The sequence below is a fragment of the Parus major genome, chromosome 25LG2 (genome assembly GCF_001522545.3).
Source record: "Parus major isolate Abel chromosome 25LG2, Parus_major1.1, whole genome shotgun sequence".
Classification (NCBI taxonomy): domain Eukaryota; kingdom Metazoa; phylum Chordata; class Aves; order Passeriformes; family Paridae; genus Parus; species Parus major.
In genome coordinates this window covers 544,817-568,263 of record NC_031794.1, presented here as the reverse complement: position 1 = coordinate 568,263, position 23,447 = coordinate 544,817, and the positions used below count along the sequence as shown (strand labels likewise).

Here is a 23,447-nt window from a genome sequence, read left to right as displayed (position 1 = left end):
CCCTCCACGAGGCCCAGGGTGACCCCCAGACCCCCCCAAGACCCCAGCTGACGACCCTCCTCAAGGCCCCCCCTCAGGTCCCCCAAACCCTCAGAGTCCCCCAGAGCCTCACAAACCCCAATCCTACAAACCCCTCATCTCACAAGTCCAGAGCTCACAGCCCCGCAGACCCTGCAAGCCCACAGCCCCATCTCCACCCTCCTCACACCCCAACATCCCGGGCATGGCCCTTCCAGCCCTCCCCGTCCCCCCGGGGGGGCCCGTCCCCCTGGGTGGGTATTTAGGGCCGGGCCGGTGGCACCCAGCCCCCCTTGCCCCCCGCCATGCTGAGTGTGCTGCTGCTCCTGGGGGGCCTGGCCCCCGCCCTGCCCGCTGGTGAGTCCTCCCGGGGTGCCCCTGGCAGGTCCAGCTCTGGGGTGCAGCCCCAGCCCCCCTCAGGTGACCCCATGTTGGGCCAGGGGGCTCGGCAGAGCCTCCCCCCCACTGCCTCTCCTCTCCCCAACAGGTCCGCACTGGACGTATGAGGGTGAGTGGGGCCCCCCCCAGGGACCCCCATTTATCCCCACCTCCCCAAAGCACCCCCCCACCCCCTGAGCTAAGGGGCTCACATGGGTCTCCCCAGAGGGTGGGGAGGTGGATGGGTGACAGCTCCCCCTTGATCCTGGACACCTGGGTCTCCCAAATGGGATGGAGATGGGTGCACGACAGAACTCCCCTCGCTCTCCCGCAGACACCCGGGTTCCCCCAAACAGGCACCCACCTGGGTCCCCGAGGCAGGAGGGGCGAATGGGTGCAGCCCCCCATTTTCCCCTTCCTGCCCCCCCTTGTCCCCCTCGCTCCAATGGTCCCTTTGTGCTCCTTTACATAAGGTTCCTGCTGCCAAATCCAATTAGGATCCGGCCTTGGCCAAATCCCGCTAAGCCCCATCCTGCCGGGCCCAGGGGACCCATGGGTGCCCCCCCGGCCCCGCGGGCTCGGCTTTGTCCCAGCTCCCCCAGCTGGAAAAAATGTCCCCAGCAGATTAACGAGGCCCTTGGGAATGTCACCCGCGTCCCGGTTTGGGGGGCACCGAGGGTGCTTTGGGTCACGGGGCCCTGCGGAGTGAAGCAGCCCCCAGGGTGAGGTTGGGGGGTCCCAGCTGGACTCTGGTGCCCCCCAGGCCCCCATGGGCAGCAGCACTGGCACGAGGGACACCCAGAGTGTGGGGGTCGAGCGCAGTCACCCATCGACATCGCGACGGCGCGGGCACAGCCGGACCTGTCGCTGCCGCCGCTGCAGCCTGAGGGCTACGAGCACCCCGAGAGCCCCCGGCTGAGCCTCGCCAACAACGGCCACACCGGTGAGCACCGGGGGAAGAAGCGGGGGAGGCCCCGGTGTCCCAGCCCTGCTGACCCCCTGTCCCACAGCCGTGCTGGCACTGCCACCGTCACTGCGGCTCCGGGGGCTGCCCCACACCTTCACTGCCGTGCAGCTCCACTTCCACTGGGGCCGGCCTGGCCACGCTGCTGGCGCTGAGCACCTGCTGGACGGGCACCGCGCCCCCGCCGAGGTACGGGGGCTCTGTGGGCCGGCCGGGGAACAGCTCCAAAAATGGGTCTGGGGGCAGGAAATGGATGAGGAATGGGGTGGGAAAGGAGGACAGGAACAGGTCTGGGGTCAAGAAATGGCATGAGAATTGTGTGGGAAATGATTGTGGGAAGGGGTGTCAGTGTGGGAAGCAGCATGGGAACAGTGTGGAAGATAGGTTTGCACTACAGGAATTTCCTGCAGGGAATGGAAAAGGGGTCCTGATGAGGGAAATGTGGAATGAGTGCAGGGAGGGGACGAGGTGCAGAAGGAAGAAAGGGTGGGAAACAGGAGTGGGAGCAGGCAGCAGGTCTGGGCACTGCCGGAGGTGCTGGGACGGGTGCAGGCAGCGCTGCAGGAAGGGAGCCGGGCAGGGGTTGGGGGTGGCAGGGCTGGGGCTCAGGGGGTCCCCGCTGTGCCGCAGATGCACGTGGTGCACTTCGACGCCGAGCGTTTCGCCGATGCCAGCGCGGCACAGCAGCACCCCGGCGGGCTGGCCGTGCTCGGCGTCCTCCTGGAGGTACGGACCCCACACAGCCCCCCACCCACCCACCCACGCTTCCCCAGCCCCTCACTGATCCCCCCTCATTCCTCCAGGTGGGAGATGATCCCCACCCTGCCTATGACAACATCCTGAAGCATCTTGGCAGCATCCGCTACGCAGGTGAGGAGAGGGAGGGGGGAACCCCAAATCCCCCTCCCAGCACCCCCAACTGCTCCCCCCCACAGGGCAGACGGTGGCCATCCCCTCCTTCAGCATCCGGGACCTGCTGCCTGCGCACCTCGACCGCTACTATCGGTACAACGGGTCCCTGACCACCCCACCCTGCTTCCAGAGCGTCCTCTGGACCGTCTTCCCGCAGCCCGTCCGCATCAGCCGGGCCCAGGTAGGACCCGCTCTGGGGGGAGCCCCCCAGGTTTGGCGAACACGGCCCCCAGTGCTGCCACCTTCCCCTTCCAGCTGGAGCAGCTCCAGGGAAGCCTTTACTCCACGGAGGAGGCCGAGCCGGAGGAGCCCCAGCTCCTGGTGGACAATTTCCGCGCCCCACAGGAGCTGAACCTGCGTTCGGTGCTCTCGTCCTTCCCCAGAGGTGAGTGGAGGGGTGGGAAGGGTCCCCTGCACCCCTCACATGGCTCCTGGAGCACAATGGCCCTGACCCTGGCCTTTCCCTTGCAGAGCCAGAGGGATACTCCACAGGTAGGGCCAGGCCGGGAGGCTGGGCTGGGGGGTCACCCCTGCACCCCCCTGAGCCCCCCGGTGTCACACAGGTGAGGTCATCGCCATCATCTTTGGCACCGTCGCCGGCTGCGTCGGCCTCTTCCTCGCCGTCCACTTTGGGGCCAAGCGGATGCGGTGAGACCCCCCCACCCCCCTCAGAGGCTCCCCCACAGCAGGGGCACCCCGAGCTCCATGGAGCTCCCCTCTCACCCTGGTTTCTGCCCCGGCAGCGCGAGGCGGGCACAGGCGCAGGACGTCGTGTTCAAGGCTTCCTCCCGCCGCTCCCCCATGGCCACTGGACACTCCCGCTGACCCCCAGGCTGGGCTGGGAGGGGCCCACACTGTCCCCCACACTGTTAATAAAGCCCTTTCCCCCTCCTGGTGCCTCTTTCTGGGGAGGGAACAGGGGCCTTTGAGGAGCTTTGGAGCTGGATCCCATCACCCCCAAGACACCAGAACCCCCCAGGGCTGGAGCAGAGCACAATGGGGGAAGCGACCCCTCTCCCCCCTCCCCTTCTCCCCACCAGCCACAGTGTCCCGTGCTCTTGTAAAAGGGTTTTACTCTGAATCAAAAAATAATTTAGCCCCCGCTGCACCTCAAACCCCCCTGGGAGCTGAACAGGGGTGAGAGAAGGGCAAAGCATTCCAGTCCCAGTGCCCCCCACCCCAGAGCATCAGCCCCAGCACCACTGGCTGCTCCGGGGGCAGGGACCACCCCAGGGTGACAAACACGAGAGAACGGGGGGGTCCTGCCCCGAGTTCCCCAGCCCTGGAGCTCCCCCTGGACTCTGCCTCTTAAGATCCAGACACAGGAAGGGAGACCCTGATGGATATGCCAGAAAAGGCTGGGCGTGCCTCTGTCCTCTGTAATTCCATTCCAAATTACTTTTTGGATTAAGAGTAAGACCCTTTTACAATTTTCACCAGCATCAGGCAGAGCTACTCGCTACAGCCGGGCCAGGACCCCCAAAGCCCCAGCGCTGCTCTCTCAATGCTCTCCATTGCCCCCGAAGTCGCCCCAGGGATCCCAGGGATCCTCACTCGATCCCAGGGATCCTCACTCGATCCCAGGGATCCTCACTCCGGCACCAGTTCCCTCAGCCGCCCCTGCCGCTCCTGCGGCGTCCCCTGGTGCCCCCAAAGGGTCTGCCAGACCCCCCCGCCCCGGCCAGAAACGCGCTGGCCCCCGCAGCCCCGTGTGGGGCCGCCCGCCTGGCACCGGCACCGGCCCCGGTACCGGCCCCGGTACCGGCACGGCAGCCCCGGCACAGCGAACATGGCGGCCGCGCACTGCGCCCCCTGCCGGCCCGGAGGCCTCTCCCGGGGGGGGTAGGACCAGGGACAGGGACACCCGGGACAGGGACACTCGGGACAGGGACACCCGGGACAGGGACACCCGGGACAGGGACACTCGGGACAGGGACACTCGGGACAGGGACACTCGGGACAGGGACTGCACTGGGGACACCTGACACAGTCTATGCACAGTACCACTCATCTGCCGGATCATCTCTCATCTCTCCTCTCTCCCCTCTTCTATTTTCAAGGAATTCTTCTTTAAAGCAGCATTTTTCCTCTATTCCAAGCCCCTTACATCTCCAATTCTGATTCTGTCCTCCACCCCCATGCTGCCACTGTTTACAGAGGAGCTGGGAAGAGCAGGAAAACTTTATTTAGACTAAAAAATTCCATCAGCCAGCAACAACAGCCTGGACGGCTCCAAAGCCGCTCCCTCCAGATTCCCATGGGATGGGCAGCTCATTCCACCTCCCTGTGGACTGATGGTGCTGCAGGGAGTGCTGGGCACTGCTGCCATGAGGGCTTGGCTTTTCCATCCATCTCACGTCTCCTGCAAGGAAAACTCCAAACAATGTCCCCTGCAGCCTCTTCCGCAGGAATCCTGCGAATCTCCTGGGCACGAGGCATTGTTCAGGGAAGAACCGGGAGTTACCGGCTGCGTTGTATTAATTTCCCTTCTTGTTTCGCTTCCGCCTATTAAAGCTGGGAAATGACACAACGCATCCGAGCGTCGCAGACTTCAGCTGCACCTTCCTCCTTGGACTGAACCCCCCGACACAGCACCAGGCTCTGGGTGCCCAGAGCATCCCTGTGATGCAGCTCCCTCATGGCAAAAAACAAGAGTCTCACTCTTCCTTCTGTTTTTCTCCTTTTCCTTCCTTTTTCCCTCTCTTTTGGTTCACGTGTTGAGTTTTCCCTTAGGAAAGGTGCCCCTCCCTTGCTGCTCTGTTGCTGTGGCAGATTTTACTGCTGGATCTTGGCAAAAAAAAAACCCTTTAATAATTAAAAAAACAAAGACAAGAAAGTAGAAAGATTGAGCAAAATAGGGATTTGGGGAATAGGAAACAAGGTTTTGGGACGGGAGATGGGAAAGCCCTTGCTCTTCCTCCTTTCTGTGGCTGCACTGGGTTTGCTCTGTGTTACCAGATGCGAAGAATCAGTAAGAAAAAAGGCAAAAAGAAAACAGAACAAAAATAGAGAGGTTTCCTTTTCCATCCAGAAACACAATTCAAGATCTGCACCTGGGATGCAGGATGCTGCTGGGATGTTCCAGCTGGTCACAGCCAGGGAAGAGCAGCTGTTTCCCCCTTTTTACCTCCTTATGGCACATTTTATCCATGTTCCTTAGTGGATTCTCCAAGTTTTCTCGATTTTTCCAAGTCTTACACCATCACACCCAGTTCTGAAGAGTCAGAAAATCCCAAGCCAGCAAATCCCACTGAATTCTGACTCCCAGCTCTCATGCCAAGGGTTTGTCCATTCAACCCCATCCACTCATCTGATAAGCCATAATCATCCTCAGGGACCCTCCTCACCCCTTCCCTGCCCGTTCCTTTAATCCCAGGATATTTTAACCCTTCCGTGCTCCCCCAGTGCCTCCAGCCCTGCTGGGATTCTTCACTACAAGTTCAGATTTCTGCTTGGGTTGGGATTTTTGAGTTCCAATGTTATTTTTGTGGAGGAGGGAGAGGAGGATCTTGTGGAGAGGAGGATTTGAAGAGAATTACTTCCTGCTCAGCATTCCTGGGTATTTAACCCTTCGCTAAACATCTCTCTACAGATGGGGGAAGCTCATTTGGCAAAGCACAGAGATCCCCAGGGAGGCTGAGAATCGGCTTTGGGATACGCTGGAAAAATTCTTCAGTTGGGTCCACTGGTGGTAGGGAAAAAAGTCTGCTTTGGGGAATTCTTGGCTTAAAATTGATTTGAATCCTTAAAATCTACAGAAATCTTTGGTTTAAAATCAACGGGAGATAATGAGATGAAATGAGATGAAATGAGATGAAATGAGATGAAATGAGATGAAATGAGATGAAATGAGATGAAATGAGATGAGCTTTGAGGCCACTCCCAACCCCTTCCATGATTCCATGGCCCTGCAGCCCAAAACAGAGTTCCTCCTGTACTTAGCAAGTCTTGTTCTTTCCTGGTTTTCTAACCTCCATATTCAAGAGTTATAAAAATAACCGATTTTACACCACCTTTACATCATCTTTATCTCCTTCGCTTCCCCTTTTCCTTCCCCCTCCAGTCTGCACCAACTCCCACCTGGATCCCGCTGGCTCCTCGCAGGAGCTCTTCTATCGCCTTCTCCTCAGGGTGTTTTTACCCACTATAAATTAAAATAAATCCATGACCGTTCATGTTTCTTCCTCCTGATGGAGAAACTGAGGCACGGGAAGGGGAAATGAAGCCAAGACAAAAAAATACCCCAAGATTTTACGGGAAGTCAGGACTTTTACTCTGGCTCCTAGTCAGCATCTCTGCTTTCACTCCCAGAAGAATTTGCTATTTATAGCTCTGCTTTGCTCTGTTAGAACATAATCAAAACCATCCTCCCTCCATATGAGAACTCATCCAGCGGCACTAACCCTCCCCGGGGAAAACTTCCCAAGATCTGCAATTCAGCCATCCGAAACGCCTCCACAACGGGAAACTTCCACCGCCGGGACTCGGTGCACGGGACACGGGACACGGGACCCGCTCAGCCCTCCCCGCTGCAGCTCCGGGCACAGCTCGGGCTCCCTCCCGCTCTCAACCCCCCCCGAGTCATTTCCTGCCCCACCGGACGGCTCAGGAAGGGCCCGCGGAGCAGGAGCGGAGCCGCTGCCGGCAGCCGACACCCAACGGAGGACGATGAACTTGTGCATCGCTGTGCTCCTGCTCCTTCATTCCTTGACGGGTAAATACATTCCCCGTGTTTCCCGGGCTTTTCTAAGGGCAGCTGGATTTCAGCTCGCTGCTCTGATTATTCCCACACTCCTGGGATGCTGCGGGGCAGATGGAGGGGTTTAGAAGCTGAAAGAGCTTGGGGGGGATTTTCTTGGAGAAAGAGGATTGCAGGCAAAAAAATACCAGGAATACACCATGTAAATTACTGAAAGTTCCATAAATGTGTGCTTGCAGAACAGTGGGATAGTGAACGTTTCCTGCATTGTGTTCAAATCATTTGCAAATTCCAGCTGGGAGCTATTAGGAGACACCGGGAAAAAGCCCCAGCAGGATTTCCTGAGAGTTACTTGGGAACTTTGAGATGGGAAAGAGTGGAATCAAGATACCGAGGGAGAAAAACCCCAGCCTGGAGCTGCTTAGGGATGAGCATGGTATTCCCCCATCTCTGGGAAGTTCGGATGCAGAGAAGCAGCGGCTGAGGGGAAGTGGGAACTGCTGCTCTGCCATGCCAAGAGTCTCCCTCTTCCTCTTTCCCTTTCTTCTCCTCACTGAAGGAACAGACCCGAACATGAAACATCAGGGAGGGGATTCCCGGCTGGAAGCTCTTTTTGGGATACGGTTGCCGTTAGTGTGACTGCAGTGTAAACACAAGAGCCGGCTCGGAGTGGCTTTTGGGAAAGCACAGGATAATGTGCCCCAGAGCCAGAGCTCAGCGCTGCTGGGGCATTGCCAGAGGATGAGCGTGGGAAGGAGAGGGGTGGGCAGGTCCCGACTTCAGCCCGAATTTCCCCAAAAGCTCAGGATGGGAGTGGGACAGGTTGGGGTGCCTGACACCACGACGGGTGAGGCTGCACTGTCCCTCCTGCAGAGCCCCGATCCCACCCTGCAATCTTCAGCCTCAGTCACTGTTTTCAGAGAATTCCCTAATGAGAATTTTGGGACCTGGGCTTCCCCCACAGGCTTTGCCAGTGCTGAAAAAGTCAGGGATATGAGAGGAAGAAGTGGGAGGGTTTGGAGAGGGACCTGGAGCCACAGCTGGCCCTGGGCATCACTGACAGCCATCATTCCAGCTATTAATGGTGCAACTTATAATCACAATATCATCTTATTTATGACTATAAATGAATATCAAACTATAAAAATACCTTATTCCATATCTTCCATTCTCATGAATCTGTGACTATTAGAACATTAATATTCCCAATTAATTTGCTTTAAAAAATCCCCCCGAAAAACAAGAGAACGCACAGAACCTTGTGTTTGGAATAGGGAATGAGCCACTTGCTCCAACAGTGACAATGTCACATGGGCCAGAACTTATTTCTAGTGGCTCAGCCCTATGGAAACAGAAGGGTCCCTTCTGAGCCCTTGGCAGCTCCACAGCCAAAGGCGCTGGAGCAGCTGGATCCTGGAGGAGCGGCTCATCCCAGGGGAGCCCCAGCCCAGCTCTGGCTCTGGGGTGCAGAGGCTCCATCCCCACCACTGCATCTCTCGCTTCCGGCACATCCTTACCCAAACACGGAGGAAAACCCCAGCTCTGGTCTGACCTCCCACACCTTTCATTGGGATCTAATTATGGGTCAGGTTGTAAATCCATCAGTCCCACAGGAAACGGGTTTTGCCCAAAGCACCAATAAATCAATGGGACTTCACATGACCCCACACCCACAGCTCGACCCGAGGCGCTGCGTGATGATCCACACGCTGTTCCTTTGCTTTCAGGGAAGGCAGAAGTCCAAGATGACATGGAGGAGATGACACAGGATTTATATGACTACATGGCACATTTAAGTGAGAAATGCCTTTTTTAAGCCTTTTTACCATTTTCCACAAGCCTGAGTGAGTTAACTGGGGCTGGGAAGGGATTTTTCCGAGTTGTCCAGATTAATTTGAGATACCCTGGCTTCTCAGGGGGAAAGGCTGGGCGATCACAACCCAGGACATGGGGGAGGGACTCATCTCACCCCATTCTGGACAGGTGTCCTCCACCCCCATAGTGCCACCTCACCTGGAACTGTTTCCATTCCAGGTAATTACTATTATTCCACAGAAGATTATTACTATGACAACATCACGGCAACCCCTGCCACATACATGTATGAGTTGGATACATATGAGGTGAGTTGGGTTTATCTCAGTATTCCCCAAAAAACAGGTTTTCTTCACCCAAATCTCTGCCACAAGGAAAAATAAATGGATTAAAACTGCTGATTTTTAGACTAGGAGTTAATCCTATGCTGTGACATGTCAGGTTATTTCTTTCTGCACATCTAGACAAGCACCATTGGAGAGGTGGACTGGGAGAAGTGGTTTCCAGTAGAGAATGCCACCACCATGATTTCAGGATTACCAGACACAAATGCTCCAGGGGATTCCAGGGATGTTGACAACAGTCAGGTGGGTGCTTGTCAGCTCAGGAGCTCTGCCACAGGCAGAGCTGGGACTTTCTTACTGATTGATTTTCCTTGGCTCACCAGGATTCCCAGGAATCATTGGGACCATCCCTGCAGGGCCACCTCACCCTCATCATCCTCCTCAGCTTCCTGAGTCTCCTGCTATGACCCCCAGACTCCTCTTCCAAAGGTACTCTGGGATTTCAACACTCACTCAAAGTGTGTCCTTTAACCCAGGGAAATCAAATTCTTTCTGAAGCAGCAACTTTCCAAAACAATGGAAAGATAACAAACCCTTCCAGGCGTCCAGATGCGATGCCAGGGAACTCACCAGCAGCTCTGATGCCACTAATGGCCTGGAGAGGCTTTCCAGGGCATTTTCCCAATGACCTCCAGGCATTCAGTGGGACCTTCACAGGTGTGAGCAGCCAGGCACCTCCCACTGCTCATCCACTCAAACATCCCGCTCCATAAAACCCTGGAATGGTTTGGGTTGGGATGAACCTCACAGGCCAGCTGGTTCCTGCCCAGGTTCCTCTGAAGCTCTGTCCCACCTGGCCAACCTTCTCCTACAGATGGAACTCTCCAACATCGCAGGAATATGCTGACCCCCGTCCTGCCACGCTCTGGAACCTGCTTACCTTTTTCCCTCATTCCAGACACGGTGGCTGGGGTGGTGACCAGGACACTGTCAGGTGTTGACAATGACATCCTCTCCACGAGGCGTTGTCTCTGTTCTGGAACTGCGAGATTTTGTGTCTGAGGTTTTGGTGGAGGGACGGTGCCGCCCCACGGCGCAAGCACGGAGAGCTCTGCAATGCTTCAGTCCCTTCCTGTCTCCTCAGATTCTGCTGTAAATAACAACCTCTGTCAATAAAATCCCCAACACCTGGTGCACGGTCTCTCACAGTAAACAACCCGTAACCACCACCAGAACTGGCATAACAAATACAAACAGCGTGTGCAGTGCTTGTCCCATCAGAAGGATCTTCTCGAGCCTCTAAACCCAGCCAGGAACTCCCAACTTTGTTTCTTCCACAACTGCTCTTCACACCATTTATTTTCCGGAAACACCCACAGTATCTGGGTGCGATGAGAAGCTGGACCAGAAAACCTCCCACCACCCCAGCCCCCCATACAGAGAGCAAACTGTTGCAGAAATGGCTGATTTTGGTCAAAAAAATCAGTTAAATACCTTTTTGGAGGAAAAAAGTGCACTCCCACACTCGGTGCCTACATTGCTTTTCCTTGGGAGGGTTAACAGGAAGGAGGGATGGAAAACTGGCCCAGGTGCACCCATGTAACCCTAGAGGACAAAAGAGGTTGAGTCGAGCCAACAGGAGATTCATGGTGGTCACAGTCCCCAGAGCCCTTGGCTCCCTTCAGAAGCCTCCCAGACCCCGGGAGCAGGTACGACCCATCCCACCCACCTCCTCTGCACCCACGGAGCAGCGGCGCCAGCCCTGGCCTGTCCCACCACTCCCAGGTTATCCAGGCCCCAGCCTTGGAAAGAAAACTTCTGTTTCCTACGGACACGAAGAGGCTTGAAAAGGGCTCAGAAGCGTCTAGAGGAGAGAGACTAGATACACTGCCTGGCAGTGCCACCTCCTGGCTCTGTGCTGCCATAAAGATGGATTGAAAAAAGCCAAGAACACCCTGGAAAATTATTCAGGATCACACAGCAGTGAGATTTCCAAGCCTGGAGTGGAGTAAAAAGCAATTAAAGGAAAATAAAAGAAGTGGTATGTTTCTATATACCATCCCTCTATTGCAGACATTGAAAATAAACCAGTTTGTTGTAACCTGGCCTAACTATAAATTGAATTGCTCCTTTCCAGAGCAAATCCTCCAGTTACAAACCTTCCCGATCAAATCCTCACCTTCCAGCGGTGTTTTGGGACAGTGATGTCCTGACAGAAACGCACCCCACATGGGCACACCCTGAAATTTCCTGCTCCCAAAGCTGGGAATATTCACCCAAACCTCTTTAGTCCCAAAATGTTCTCATGTTCTTTTGGAAGTTCCTTTCCCAGATTTACCCTTTTCCCCCACTCAGAGGATGGTGGTGACTCCACAGCCACTGTGTCCGTGAGCAGCCACCCAGCTCTCCCAGCAAACCCCTGGGATAAGCAGATTTAACACAAAGAGGATTTTCCCTGCAGTTGTGAGAACCTTTCCCACTTACCTCCCAGCAGGAAGCAAGCAGAAGCTCTCCAGGTCTCTGGCGTTTTCCAGCAGCTCCTTATCAAACCATCCCGGAGCCAAATCCTGCTGCACCTGCTCCCAGCACGACTGCCACGGTCCAGGAGCGGTGTCCCGGGGCAGCCACAGCCCACAGCGGCTGTTTTTGGGTTTCAGCTGCAAAAGAACCAGTGAGGGACACACAAACATGGTCAGGGAAGAGCCACCCACAGCCAGCAGTGAGGAGGGAACTGGCTCCAGGGTTGAAAACACGCTGTTTAGTGACCTGTGAAGGCGATCTGGTACAGATTTAGGCAACTATGGATGGGGGCTGGGGCTGCTCTCCTGCCTTTAATATTCTCCTGTCTTCCCTCAGTGAATTCTCAACTCCTTGTTCTCACCACTGATGGACAACTGTCCATCAACATGAACCTTAGGTCAGCCCTTCAAGCTCCACTGTGAAGAACATGAACTGCTTCCATCCACATCCCATGGATCTGGAACAAAAATAAATAATCCTTCACCGGTTTTCCTTTTTCTCTCCCATTTTTCCTCCATTCCTGCACTCACAATATCCAGTCTTTCCAACCCCGTTTTAACCCTTTCCTAAAAGACCAGACAAACTCCTTGGATGACCTCTCCCCATTTGATCCTGAAACAGGAAATATTTTCTCCATGGAGTTTACACAAAGCTGGAACAAACCCAAGATTCTCATGTTGGGTTGTTGGTTTTTGTTTTTTTAAATTCTGTCACCATGTTGCCAAAATGTCTCCGGTTATTTGTCTCCAAAGTTAAAAGAGTCAACATGTAAATATTTGGAACTGCTTGTCCTAAGATTGTCCTGCCTGGGCATGAGCTGGCAGCTCGCAGGCTCTTTTCAAGGATCATTTTCCAGGAGAAAAGCTTCAATAGAGAAATGCTCATTAATTATTAATTATAAATAGGAAAAGACTTTCCATAGGGATATAAATCCCATCTATCCACCTGGGGAGATCTAAATTACATATATCCAACTAGAGAGGAATATAAATCCCATCTATCCACCCCAAGGGGGATACAAATCCCACATATGCAACCCAAGGGGGATACAAATCCCATGTATCCACGCAGAGAGGGAAATGAGCCTCATATATCCCCCCGAGTGGCTCAGATTTTAGGAATCGGACTATTCCTCAGCTGTGTGAAACTGTCTCCCCTCCCCGATGCGCTGGCAGTGCTGCCATCGCCCAAATTAACCAAAAATAATACAAATTCGCAAGACCGGAGACCCCCGAGCGCCCCTGGACCCTCACTCATGGCACCGGGCATGTGACGGCAGCGGGAGTGAGGGGATGTGCCCAACCCAGCTGGGTCCCGTCCGCGCTGGACCGGGGTGCGAACCTCTCTCCACCGCGACACCCGGCGTGTGGAGCCCCGCGCGCCCCGAGGAACACCGGGGGCGACAACGGCCGCGGGCAGACCCTTTCCGAGGCGGCGCGGCGGGACACGGCGCCCACAGGGGAGCACGGGCGGGGATGGCCGCGCACGGCCCGGCCCCTCCGGAGCTGCGAACCTCGGCCGGCCGCGGCCCCTCACAGCCGCGGCCCCTCACAGCCGCGGCCCGGCCCCCTCAGGGCGCGCGCAGCCGCCAGCCCCCGCGCGCGAACACAAACCCCACCCCCCGGCCGGACGGGCAGCGCACTCGGCCAATGGCGCGGCGCCCCCCATGCCAATGACGGCGCGGCTCGGGGAGGCCCCGCCCCGGGGCGGGGCGTGGCCGGGGGGGGGCGCCATGCGCCGTGTCATGGAGGCGCAGTGTGAGGGCGGCCATTGACGGTGCCGGAGCTGCGGCGGAGCGGCGCGGCCGGGGCGGCCCCGGCGACCCCCGACCCACTCCCGGCGCGCTCCCGGCGCCCGCCGCAGCCGCAGCGACCCTCGCGGCCGCTCTTGGCCACCCTCCCTCGCCAGTGCGGAACCGCGGGAGGGGGGGCGATGGAGATGAAGAAGCGCATCAACCTGGAGTTGCGGAACCGGGCCCCCGAGAAGGTGAGGGGCGGCGGGGCCGGTGGGGCGCGCTCCCCCCGCCCCGTGGGGCCGTCGCTGCCGCCTCGGGCCGCGCGGGCCCGGCGGCACCGCTGCCGAATCTGGGTCAGCCGTGGCGCAGGGCCCGGCGGGGCGCGGGCGGCGCTTCCGGCGCGGCCCCGGGACCCGCGGCCCCCCCGCGCTCCCCCTCCACCTCCTCTCTCGGGGTGCCCCGAAGTTCCCGGGGGGTGCGGCGGCCTCGGCTTCCCTCGACGTTAATCCGCCGCTTCCCCCGGCCGCAGTAAACAGGTCACGGCGGCGGCCCCTGTCGCGGCCCGTCGTTCATCCCGGCGCCTTTAATTAATATAATTAACGTTGTTTCCCGCGCCCGCCGCCCCGCCGGGCGTGCCGTGGGTTCCCCATACCCCTCCCGCGTCCCCCCGCGCTTCCAACTTTCCATTTCTTTGGAAAGAACCGGGAAAAAAAAAGCAAAAAAGAAAGCCCCGAAGCCCTGGAAAGGCGGGAGCGCACGTGCGCGGCGGGGCCCCGCGCTGGCTCCGGAGCTTCGCTTCCCCCTTCCCGCTGAGGAACCGGCGCCTGGTCCGCCCCGAGAGAAAAGTCCAGAGCCCCTCGCTTTCCCCGACCTGGCGCACGTGGGTTTGGGGGGGAAAAGCTGCCCGAAATTGTTGTTTTAACCCACGCAGCCGTGTTTGCGGGAGGCAGGCACCCGGAGAGGCCTCCTTGCGCTGCCAGCGTGCAGCTGCCGGGTACGAAGCTGGGAACCTCCCTTTCTCCCCAGCGGCTCGCCTTACAATTCGGTGTCTGTGTGCGATAATGGTGGTCTTTCAGTGAAAAAAAATAAAGCAATAGTGGGAAGCTGGCTTTGTGCTGCTTGGGGTCTGCAGCACTCCCAAAAATTTGTTAGTGTTTGGGGAAAGGAAAGAGTCACCTTGTTCCTGAGTGGACACTCCACTCTAGATAAAGTAATTTGAAATTAATTGGTTGCTTCTTATTGCTGCTTCTCCATATACACGACCTATATTGATTATCGAGTGGCTTGGGCACAAGGAAATTATTTATTCGGGCTCAATTAACCTCCAGGACTCTCTGGGAAAATAATCTGGAGTCAGAAGATTTTAGGTTCAGAGAGAAACTGGTTTTATGAGTTTGGTTATGCACAGTTAAATGATGAGACCTGAGGAGAAGTCAGCAGTTGCGTACAGGGCAGCTGATGTGTCCTGGCTGCAGAGGTTCTGTGGGGAGCCAGAGCAGCTGTACCAGTCCATCGATGGAGTTTTGGGGTCAGCTGGTAGTTTTTGCAGAGTTTAATGCGTGCTTAGAGGAAGGGAAGTTGCTGCATAATTTTTAAATTGGATGGGTGTTGCTGATTTCTGGGCAGAAGACTGCTCTGATTTTAAATGAAGCCCCAAACCAGCAGCCAGTGCCCAGTGTCTAGGTGGGGTTCAGGTGAGGGTGGGAGTTCGCTGCTGTGGCACCCACACGTGCCTCACTGGCCTCTTTGCAGGTGACAGAGTTGGTGCTCGATAACTGCCGGTCCAGCAACGGGGAAATCGAAGGGCTCAATGACTCATTTAAGGAGCTCCAGTTTCTCAGCATGGCCAACGTTGAGCTGACGTCGCTGGCCAAGCTCCCCACACTGAGTAAGCTGCGGAAGGTGGGTATCTCCTGGCTGCCAGTGCTTTGGGACGGCAGAGTCAGGGGGGGCAAGCCGTGGTCGCACCTTGCGGCACTCGTGGTTGGACTCGCGTGGTGCTGAAGGTGCTTCACGTGCCTCTGAGAGGTGTTTTTGAAAACTGAAACTGTTCTGGGCATCTCCAGTTAACTGTGGTGAGTTGGGCTTGGCCAGCACCTCTTGGGGCAGTAACTGCTTGGCTGTGGACATGGTGAAGGTCCAGCTGTGCCTTGGTGGGACGCCCTTGGGTCACTCATTGCTGGTAGTGAACTCCAGTCCTGGTAGCTTAAAACTGCGGTGCCCAAACCCATGAGACTTCAAGGAACGGTTTTTAATTTGTAGAGGAACTTTTTGACAGACAAAGGTTGTTACCTTGGGTGAATCTTCAAAAGTGATTACATTCTTAAAGGAGGAACAATTAACAGCAATGCAGCTGAATCTAAGACTGCAAATCTAATTGTTAATTCCTTTTTTTCTGTACAATAGCTGGAGTTGAGCGACAACGTCATTTCTGGAGGCCTGGAGGTCCTTGCAGAGAGATGTCCTAATCTCACATATCTAAATCTAAGTGGCAACAAAATCAAAGATCTTGGCACTGTGGAAGCTCTTGTGAGTGTGAAGTGGGAGGGGCTCTGGGGAGATGTAATAAGTACTATTTTTTATCAAGAACCCTTAATATTGGTACAAATGTTCATCAGTCTCGTGGTTGGTCTGGTTGGATAGACTCAGTGCCATGGTTGTAGGACAGCATGTGTAACCGCACTGCTGGAAAATGTGTCAGGAATGGGATGTCCCAAATCAGGGATGATTTGGCTTGCTTTGTCTTCGAAGGAAAGGTGGCCAAGGTGTGTCGTGCTGATTCCCCTGTTTGCTTGTTAAGGTGTGTTTGTCTGATGAGTTTTCATTAAGCTGTGACATGACTCAGACTCGGGTGTGATACAGCCAGGAGTGGGACAGTGAAGCAGAGGAGGGAGCTGCTCATGGTGATCCATTCTGCCATTTTTCTGGATGATTTGGGTTTCTGTCCAAAGCTGGGCTCTGCACACATAACCCAGCCCCCAAGGTGTGGGAGAGTCTGGGGCTTTGGGAGCTGCATGGGAATTGTTCCACACAACTCCCAGTGCCTTCACTGGAGATTTGGCCACTGCCAGCAGCTTGGACTGAACTTTGAAGGAGAAAAATTCTAACTAGAAATGAGGGCTGAGGACAAAGTAAATTCTGTTACACTTGGGCTGTGACCCTGCTGTATCTGGGAGCACTACAGGAAAAAAACTTCCCATTTATTTTCAGCAAAACCTGAAGAATTTGAAGAGCCTTGACCTATTCAACTGTGAGATTACAAACCTTGAGGACTACAGGGACAGCATCTTTGAGCTGCTCCAGCAGATCACATACCTGGATGGGTTCGATCAGGAGGACAATGAGGCACCAGACTCAGAGGATGATGATGATGGTAACTTCCTGACACAAACCCGGAGTAGGAATGGGATGCTGGAGTAAAGCTCTCTGTGTAGCATGGGGTCTTCCTGAGCACATGAGTGCAATTCTGCTCGTGCTCCTGAATAGCAGAGTCCAGAGTGTGTTTGGCATTAATGCAGTGATACAGAGCAGAAACTCCCGTCAGAGGGTTCCAGTCCTGCAGGAGCTGCTTGGGCTTAAGGGAATTACTAAAGATACTTTTGCAAAGACACAAATATTCTCAAAGTTGTTGCCAGCAGTAAAGCCCTTTGTGCCACTGAGCGATGCAGAGCAAGGGGACACGCACACTATTTTGAATAAAAAATTACGATTTTACAGGATTTGGCAATGGCTTCAGCCACCTGCTTCAGTATAATACAAATTTTAGTTCCAAGAGCTCACCTAGTTTCTTTTGGTCCCAACTTGGTTGCAGTCCTTAGGGGAGCTGTTATGGCTGTCAGCCCCTTCTGCTGGCAGGGGTTTGCATTTGTAGCTGCTTCAGACATGGAGAGTTTTGCCTGAAGCTTGCGATGGAAAAACTCTGGGAGTCTTTCTCACAGAAAAAATGACAGAATTTAACTTGGTTACAATTATGGTCATTTCCCATGTGTTGCCTGGATTTAGAAAAAAATAAAAATCCCCAAATCCTTCAGGAAAAAAACTATTAGAGCCAGCCCATCCTGCTGTACTCAGAGAGGAGTGAACAAAACTGAACTTCTGGTCTCCATGTGTGTCTTTTGCTGCAGAAGGGGATGAAGATGACGATGATGATGAGAATGAAGCTGGGCCTCCAGGAGAATATGAAGAGGAAGATGATGAGGATGATGGAGCTTCAGATTTGGGGGAAGGTGAAGAGGAGGAGGAAGTTGGTCTTTCATACCTGATGAAAGAAGAAATTCAGGTAAAGTTTGTAAATTCTGCCAAATGCAGGAAGCAAAGAGAAGCTCCTGTGGGGTTCCGTGGTTACAGAAAACACTTCTGGTACAGTTCCCAGAGTACAGAAAACAGCCACCTTTCAGAAGGTGATGAGCAGAGTTCTTGTAGCTCTAAACTGGTCACACAAATTACAGGACAGCAGTAAAGCCCTGGGCCCTGGTCAGGTCCTGGCCCCTGATGGCTGCAAGGTCTCGACAGGAGAACGTGCCTGCTGTGGGGCTTTGTGTGCACCAGCAGCACCCTGCCTTGGGACTGCAGGCCCCTGTGGCCAGCCAGTACTGCTTCTTTGATAAGAGTTCATGTGGAGTGGCTTTAATCCCAGTATTCCAAGAGCCAGTATCAGAAGCTTGTTTTCCCATTTGTACTTGTCACACTCCGCTGTCTAATTCCACCAAGCAGGGGGATACAAAAACAAGACTCGAGATTGTCAAATTCTTTGGAGCTGATTGTTAATTCATTTACATTTCTAATCTATCAGCTTTAGAACAAGACAAAAAAAACCCAACAGTGCAGCAACTTACTAATTTTCACAGTAACTTGGGAAGAGGATAGTGGTGTGCACCTTTTCCTCCAGGCCCTTACTGACTGCAGGTTCAAAGGCAATCTAGAGCTGATGCCATCTCTCTCACACTTAATTTGTCAATAGCCTTGAGCTGGCCTAAGGTAGTGAACAGTGGGGAAAAGCAAAGAAATGAGCAGGGAATTCCTGGTTTTCTGCTTGGGATCATCGTGGAAGCAAGACTTCAATAAACAGCAATTGTAAAGATATCTCCCAATTTTTGTACAGGATGAAGAGGATGATGATGACTATGTTGAAGGAGGTGATGAGGAGGAAGAAGGTAAGTGCTCAAGTATTGAAGTTGTGACTGAAACAATCAATTCTCTGTAATTTTTTGTGGGTTTGGGACATGCACGTTAACACAAAAACAAAAGTAAAAGTGATGAAGAAACAACAGCTTTCTGAAAGGAAAGACACTATCTCCTGCATGGTTGGAAACTGTTGTTGTCCAGTGTGGAGAGGAGTGGGGCTCTGCTGTGCATTTTATTATTTACATACATTGAAAATATCCCTCAAGTGCACCAGTCTCTGCTAGCAAAACCTGGCAGCCCCAGGAGCAGCTGGAGCTTTCCCTTTATCCAGCAGAAAGTGGCTTCTCCATAAGCAATTCTGCTACAGGGACAAAGTTCTGTTTGCAAGAAGTGGCTTACTGGAGTATTTTAAAATAAGTTTTTTCATAAAAATTTCCATGTCTCTGTAAAGACACATCTCAGAACTTCTCCCCAGCTGAGCTCCTGTCTCCTCCACATGCTGGGCTCAGTGGAGCACGTTTGGGTGCTGCATTTCCCACTGGCAGAAACGGTTATTTCTGAAGGAGCAGTGTGGATTTTTCACTCTGTACAAATGCAGCCCTGGAGCCAGGAGGGGCCAGGGAATGACTGCTGGGGAATTCCTGGGCTGGATGGGGCAGCATTGCCCTGCAGACTCCCACCACCAGAGCACACAACTCACCGCCCACATGCGGCCCTTTGCTCTGGAAAACCTCGGGGCTGTTGTGCAGCATCCTGGTGCTGCGGGGCGTGCAGGGATGTTCCACAGGACACTCCCCATGGCCGTCCCCTGGCTGTCAGTGCTGTGTGGGCAGAGTGTAACGGGCTGTGTGTGTCCCCCTCTCCTTAGCAGAGGGCGTCCGAGGGGAGAAGAGGAAACGAGAGCCCGAGGATGAAGGTGAGGAAGAGGAGGATTAATTTGCAGGACCAGACTCTCCTGTTACGGAAGACGCAATAGTGATTATGCAGCTCTGTATGTCCATGTACCATAGATGTCCTGACAGAAATCCTATGTTAACTTTTTATAGCAGAAGTGTGGTTTTACTATTCCTGCCCCTTTTATCATTCCAGATAAACTCTGATAGCCCATAGGGAACCTTCTGTAGAGAACAGTTTTCAGCCCTATAATCACTAAAGCCATTGACAAATTCCCCCCACCAGACTTTTCTTTGGAGCTCTTTCATTTCGTACAATCTTGCTGTGTTGGTCATTGTTAGCCCTGAATCCAACCCCACACCCCATGGGTTTAATACTGGGAGTTTTCATTCAGGGTTTTAAAGTTTTTACACTTAAAAAGCTGAATTGAAAAATGCTCTACAGCGAATTCCCCACTCTCTTAAATCAGTTGACTCTAGGCCAAGTTTTCCATGGATTCAACTGGAAACCCCCAACTAGATGACACCCATGTTTCAGTTTTTTTAGAAGGTGATTTTATTTTTGAAGGCTCCTCTATTTTGGGTGTTCCAGGGTTAAGCCTCAGTGGGTTTCAGAAGATGTTTTAGTTCTCCTGCTTGCTCCAATGTTCAGTGTTTGGAGTATTCACTAGATTCCCTCAAGAGTGTATTTTGGCAAACTGAAAGAGTTGTAGTCCTTAAAGGGTTGCAATCCATAAATTTTCTCCCAAGTCCATTGTCACTGCAGGTATTAACAAAGCAATTAATGTGTAGTTTTAAACCTTTTGGCTAGAAATCTTTGTTAAACCTTCACTCACTTTGCTCTTGCATTGTCATTCTGGGAATTCTGCACCACTCATGGCTATAAAATGTATAAAATAGATGAAATATGCATTTCTGATGCAGAAGTGAACGGGTAACTCCTCCAAGTGTGTTGTTTTCCACCCCCCAGCTTTTCTAGAACTGTTGAAGGGAAGGATGAACCCAAGTTGTCCCTTCTCTGCATGTCACCTCTTAAACTGTTTAAATCTGGCTGTAGGCAAAAGGCTCACAAAAGGTTTGTGTATAACAGTTGGGAATATTTGGGGGTTTACATTGAGTGGCTGCAGAGACGCATCAGGAGCAAGCATGGGGGATGTGCTGAGTAGCTTTTTTTCTAGCAGCCTTTATAATTCCAAATCTGCCCCAATGTATCATCTTTCTTGTTGGAAACAAATTTTGACTTCTGGCATTCCTCCTTCAGGCATGATCTGGGTTTCACACAGTGCAGTCGTGGTATCACACTGACTGACATTGTCTCACATAGGTCCTGAACCAAATATCACACACAGCTTTATTCCAGAGACTTATTTTTGTACCTGTCCTGGCTGTCAATAGCTGCCAGAAACTGGGGAGAGCCTGTGGGTGGGAGGAGGGAGATTCCTGGGCCTAAGCGAGTCAGTCCCTCATCACCTGGTTCCCTGTGGATGTTCCTTAGGAATTTCGCGCACTAGTTCAGTGTGACCTCCAGCTCTTCGGTGGAGTTTAGATCATGCAGGGTTGAAGTTCTGCAAAGCCTCACTCCCTGTGTGTGTGGTTTTTCCCCCCAACTAGAGCCTTAACTCTGGGTTTCTCCTGTAGCTGTGTAGCGGGGCCGAACCTTCCCGGCCTCGAAGCGGAGTCTGGCGGGTGGTGGTACACTCGGGAACAACCGACTCCTTGGGCTTTGTGTTTTTTAAGAAATATCTCTAAAGACACTAGAAAAGCCATGGTGAAACTTGCTTTGCAGCCACAGCCAAGTCCTGTGTTTGTGATGAGTCCTGGGTGGGTCAGTGCACGGTTGTCACGTCCTGAAGGCTCTGGGCGAGGCACTCACTCCGTGCTCAGCTTTGAGAGAAAAAGTGTTTTCCCATCCTTTTGCTTACTGTCTTTAGATTGAAACTTGTTATTTATAAGTGTGTACGTTAGAGCACCTCCATATCAGGGTTTTACTTAACTGTCTGTTACTGATGCAGATAAAATTAGTTTTAAATGGAAAAAAAGAGTCTATTTTGATGGATTAAAATAATGTGGGTAGTTGGCTTGTTTGGATAAGCGAGTCCAGCTCCTGAGACCAGACAGACTGAGCTGCGAGGGGTGACAGCCCTTCCCTAGGCCAGACTTCCCAAACACCCGCAGTGCCGTGCGTCAGCCACCACGTGGAACCTGAGCCCCTCACCAACCCAAGAATCTGTTTGTCCCAGTGTCACATCCCCGGTCCCGTGTCCTCCGCCCGGCATGCAGCAACAGCGTTTTTTAATGAGGAATTCAGAGCCTCCAGATAACTTTTGAAACTTTTTTGCTTGGTGGGTGGTCTTTTCATGCAAATACGTCAGGGTGGGTTTTATATTTTGTAGAGGTTTTGTCCTATTTTAATGCTCTTTGTATGGCAGTCTGTATATAGTGTGGTTTGGTTCCTTCTCCGACTCTTTCCTGAAACTTTGGAGTAACTGATTTTGTGCAACTGTGTTTTGAATAAAGCCATGACAGTGTTAAATTAAAGACAACAGCCCTGCAGCACTCTTCTGGTAACTTTTAGTTGTAACAAAACATGTTTCCTCCCCATGTGTGCTGTAAATTTTAAATTAAAAAGTTTTCAAACCGAATTATTTCAAATAAATTGAGACTATTGTATTGGATTACTTCTCGGGGTATGTCCACCTGTGGAGAACAGGATGTTTCTCAAGGAATGGAGTAGGGGAATTTTCTTTCTGGTTGTATTTTAATTGGGTGGAAATCTGTATTTCTTCGAGTGGAACTTGGACTTGTGATACTTTAGTCCTTGGTAACATTGGAACAGTTGAGGAAGGATGTTCTGGAAAACCCGAATGGCTCCCCAAGTGTTTCCAGGTGAGTTTAACTCAGATGTCATAGACATCCGAGTCTGGGTGAGTCTTGAGATTTGCTTATCACAGATCCTGCCTTGTGTCTGGCAGCCTGAGCCAAGTCTGGTGCTGAAATATTCCTCACACAAGAACAATGTTTAAAAAAAACCCCTGCTGCTCCTCCCAAGCTGGAGAGAGCATTGTTTTATCTTGGGATTAGTCCAGCATTCCTGGCAAAAATCCCTTGGATGCACTTGAGAAAGCCCTTGGCAAACAGGCTTCTCTGCTGCTGGATGAGCAATTAGGCAAGAAATGGGTGGTGATTTTCTGGGATATTTTATTTAGTTAGTTTTAAAGGATGGGTAAGAATTGCTGTTCCAGTTGAAGCCCCACGCTGGCAGCTCTACCCTCTGCACCCATTTCCTCCTGGATGTGGGCCCTGTTCAGGATGACTTTAAACATGTTAAATCCATCTTTTTGGGACTGCAGGTGAGTGAGGTAAAACCAGGCTGTCACATGGTACTTTGATGGCAAAGGAGAGAGGAGAAAGCTCAAGTAGTGTGCGGGCAAATCTTGAAAGCCAGGAAAAACCTGCTGTGTGGCCAATGGCTTCCTCAGCTTGTCATGAGGTGTGTGGAACCGGCTCTCCCTGCCCCAGCCTCCGGTTTACACAGCACCCAAGGCCGGGCTCCCGGCGTCTCGAGATGGAATTAGGCAGGAATCGAGGGATGCGGCCGCTACCCGTGGTGTGTCCCACTAGACAGCCGCCCCCTCGTCCCTCCTTTTTGTTGCAGTGAGGGGAAGCCGTGCCGGCGGGCGGCTTCCTCCGTTCTGCTCCTTCCTGCTCCTCTTTCTTCAACCGGGGCTTTTGTCTTGTGGTGCCCCTTCTTACTCCCGGCCCAGCCCTCATCGTCCCCTCTCAGTGGTGCAGCTTCCCCTCCTTTTCCTTCCTCGGGGGTCAGAGCGCTTTCCCCCGGCCCAGGCGCCGCCTCAGGGGGCGCGCGGGAAACCGCGACCCACGGGGTTCCCCAGCTGCGGGCAGCAGGGGCCGAGCCGCGACCTCACCGCTGATTGGCTGGGATTTGCCGCAGTTCCGCCCCTCCGCCTTCCCGCCACCCGCGCTCGCGGCGCCCCGCCCACGGCCCCCTCAGGGCCCTCATAGCGAATGTGAGGGAGAAAGTGCCCCTAAATGCTCCATTTCCACCCCAAACAGCTTCTCCTACCCCCCTCTTCCCCCCCGCCCA

General features: G+C 53.5%; 3 protein-coding genes and 1 long non-coding RNA gene across 12 annotated transcripts; 3 read left to right on the top strand and 1 right to left on the bottom strand.

Annotated features, from left to right (window-relative positions):
• Window positions 1-8: 8 nt before the first annotated feature.
• Window positions 9-3,630, top strand: CA14 (carbonic anhydrase 14). 2 transcript variants are annotated; one of them, XM_015650287.2, is made up of 11 exons: window positions 9-375; window positions 506-526; window positions 1,160-1,339; window positions 1,407-1,549; window positions 1,991-2,086; window positions 2,164-2,230; window positions 2,296-2,453; window positions 2,528-2,657; window positions 2,744-2,764; window positions 2,836-2,920; window positions 3,016-3,163. In XM_015650287.2, exons 1-11 carry the CDS (start codon window positions 324-326, stop codon window positions 3,095-3,097), a joined length of 1,035 nt encoding a protein of 344 aa, XP_015505773.1. In that variant the 5' UTR covers window positions 9-323; the 3' UTR covers window positions 3,098-3,163. The 2 variants fall into 2 exon arrangements, with proteins under 2 accessions (XP_015505773.1, XP_015505772.1); XM_015650286.2 differs by having other exon boundaries at window positions 2,744-2,920; window positions 3,016-3,630.
• A 757-nt stretch (window positions 3,631-4,387) lies between these two features.
• LOC107214683 lies at window positions 4,388-13,150 on the bottom strand. 5 transcript variants are annotated; one of them, XR_001524993.3, is made up of 5 exons: window positions 12,932-13,150; window positions 11,555-12,047; window positions 10,565-10,675; window positions 10,011-10,220; window positions 4,388-4,634 (listed from the first exon to the last, which is right to left on the bottom strand). It is a non-coding gene; the product is annotated as an uncharacterized LOC107214683 (long non-coding RNA). The 5 variants fall into 5 exon arrangements; XR_001524996.3 differs by having other exon boundaries at window positions 11,555-11,727; window positions 12,932-13,144; XR_004500256.1 differs by lacking the exon at window positions 12,932-13,150 and having other exon boundaries at window positions 11,555-11,727; window positions 11,837-12,920.
• LOC107214681 lies at window positions 5,836-11,171 on the top strand. Of its 3 annotated transcripts, XM_015650289.3 has the most exons (6): window positions 5,839-6,986; window positions 8,699-8,767; window positions 9,006-9,094; window positions 9,251-9,373; window positions 9,454-9,559; window positions 9,945-11,171. In XM_015650289.3, the coding sequence occupies exons 1-5, from the start codon at window positions 6,650-6,652 to the stop codon at window positions 9,535-9,537; spliced, it is 702 nt and encodes a 233-aa protein (XP_015505775.1). In that variant the 5' UTR covers window positions 5,839-6,649; the 3' UTR covers window positions 9,538-9,559; window positions 9,945-11,171. The 3 variants fall into 3 exon arrangements, with proteins under 3 accessions (XP_018864511.1, XP_015505775.1, XP_018864512.1); XM_019008967.2 differs by having other exon boundaries at window positions 5,840-6,986; window positions 9,454-11,171; XM_019008966.2 differs by having other exon boundaries at window positions 5,836-6,986; window positions 9,251-11,171.
• Window positions 13,151-13,293: 143 nt separating the features above from the next.
• On the top strand, window positions 13,294-22,017 carry ANP32E (acidic nuclear phosphoprotein 32 family member E). Of its 2 annotated transcripts, none has more exons than XM_033519792.1 (7): window positions 13,294-13,576; window positions 15,078-15,227; window positions 15,732-15,854; window positions 16,536-16,698; window positions 17,450-17,604; window positions 18,427-18,478; window positions 19,321-22,017. In XM_033519792.1, exons 1-7 carry the CDS (start codon window positions 13,523-13,525, stop codon window positions 19,383-19,385), a joined length of 762 nt encoding a protein of 253 aa, XP_033375683.1. In that variant the 5' UTR covers window positions 13,294-13,522; the 3' UTR covers window positions 19,386-22,017. The 2 variants fall into 2 exon arrangements, with proteins under 2 accessions (XP_033375683.1, XP_015505777.1); XM_015650291.1 differs by having other exon boundaries at window positions 19,318-22,017.
• The last annotated feature ends 1,430 nt before the right edge of the window (window positions 22,018-23,447 follow it).

Bases quoted from the DNA above. Each gene is read 5' to 3' on its own strand.
- ANP32E (XM_015650291.1), top strand. From the start codon at position 13,523: ATGGAGATGAAGAAGCGCATCAACCTGGAGTTGCGGAACCGGGCCCCC. The intron at 15,228-15,731 runs GTGGGTATCTCC...TCTGTACAATAG, and splicing joins CACTGAGTAAGCTGCGGAAG to CTGGAGTTGAGCGACAACGT. The intron at 16,699-17,449 runs GTAACTTCCTGA...CTTTTGCTGCAG, and splicing joins CTCAGAGGATGATGATGATG to AAGGGGATGAAGATGACGAT.
- LOC107214681 (XM_019008966.2), top strand. From the start codon at position 6,650: ATGAGAACTCATCCAGCGGCACTAACCCTCCCCGGGGAAAACTTCCCA. The intron at 6,987-8,698 runs GTAAATACATTC...CTTTGCTTTCAG, and splicing joins GCTCCTTCATTCCTTGACGG to GGAAGGCAGAAGTCCAAGAT. The intron at 9,095-9,250 runs GTGAGTTGGGTT...CTGCACATCTAG, and splicing joins ATGAGTTGGATACATATGAG to ACAAGCACCATTGGAGAGGT.
- CA14 (XM_015650286.2), top strand. From the start codon at position 324: ATGCTGAGTGTGCTGCTGCTCCTGGGGGGCCTGGCCCCCGCCCTGCCC. The intron at 527-1,159 runs GTGAGTGGGGCC...GGTGCCCCCCAG, and splicing joins TCCGCACTGGACGTATGAGG to GCCCCCATGGGCAGCAGCAC. The intron at 2,087-2,163 runs GTACGGACCCCA...TCATTCCTCCAG, and splicing joins TGCTCGGCGTCCTCCTGGAG to GTGGGAGATGATCCCCACCC.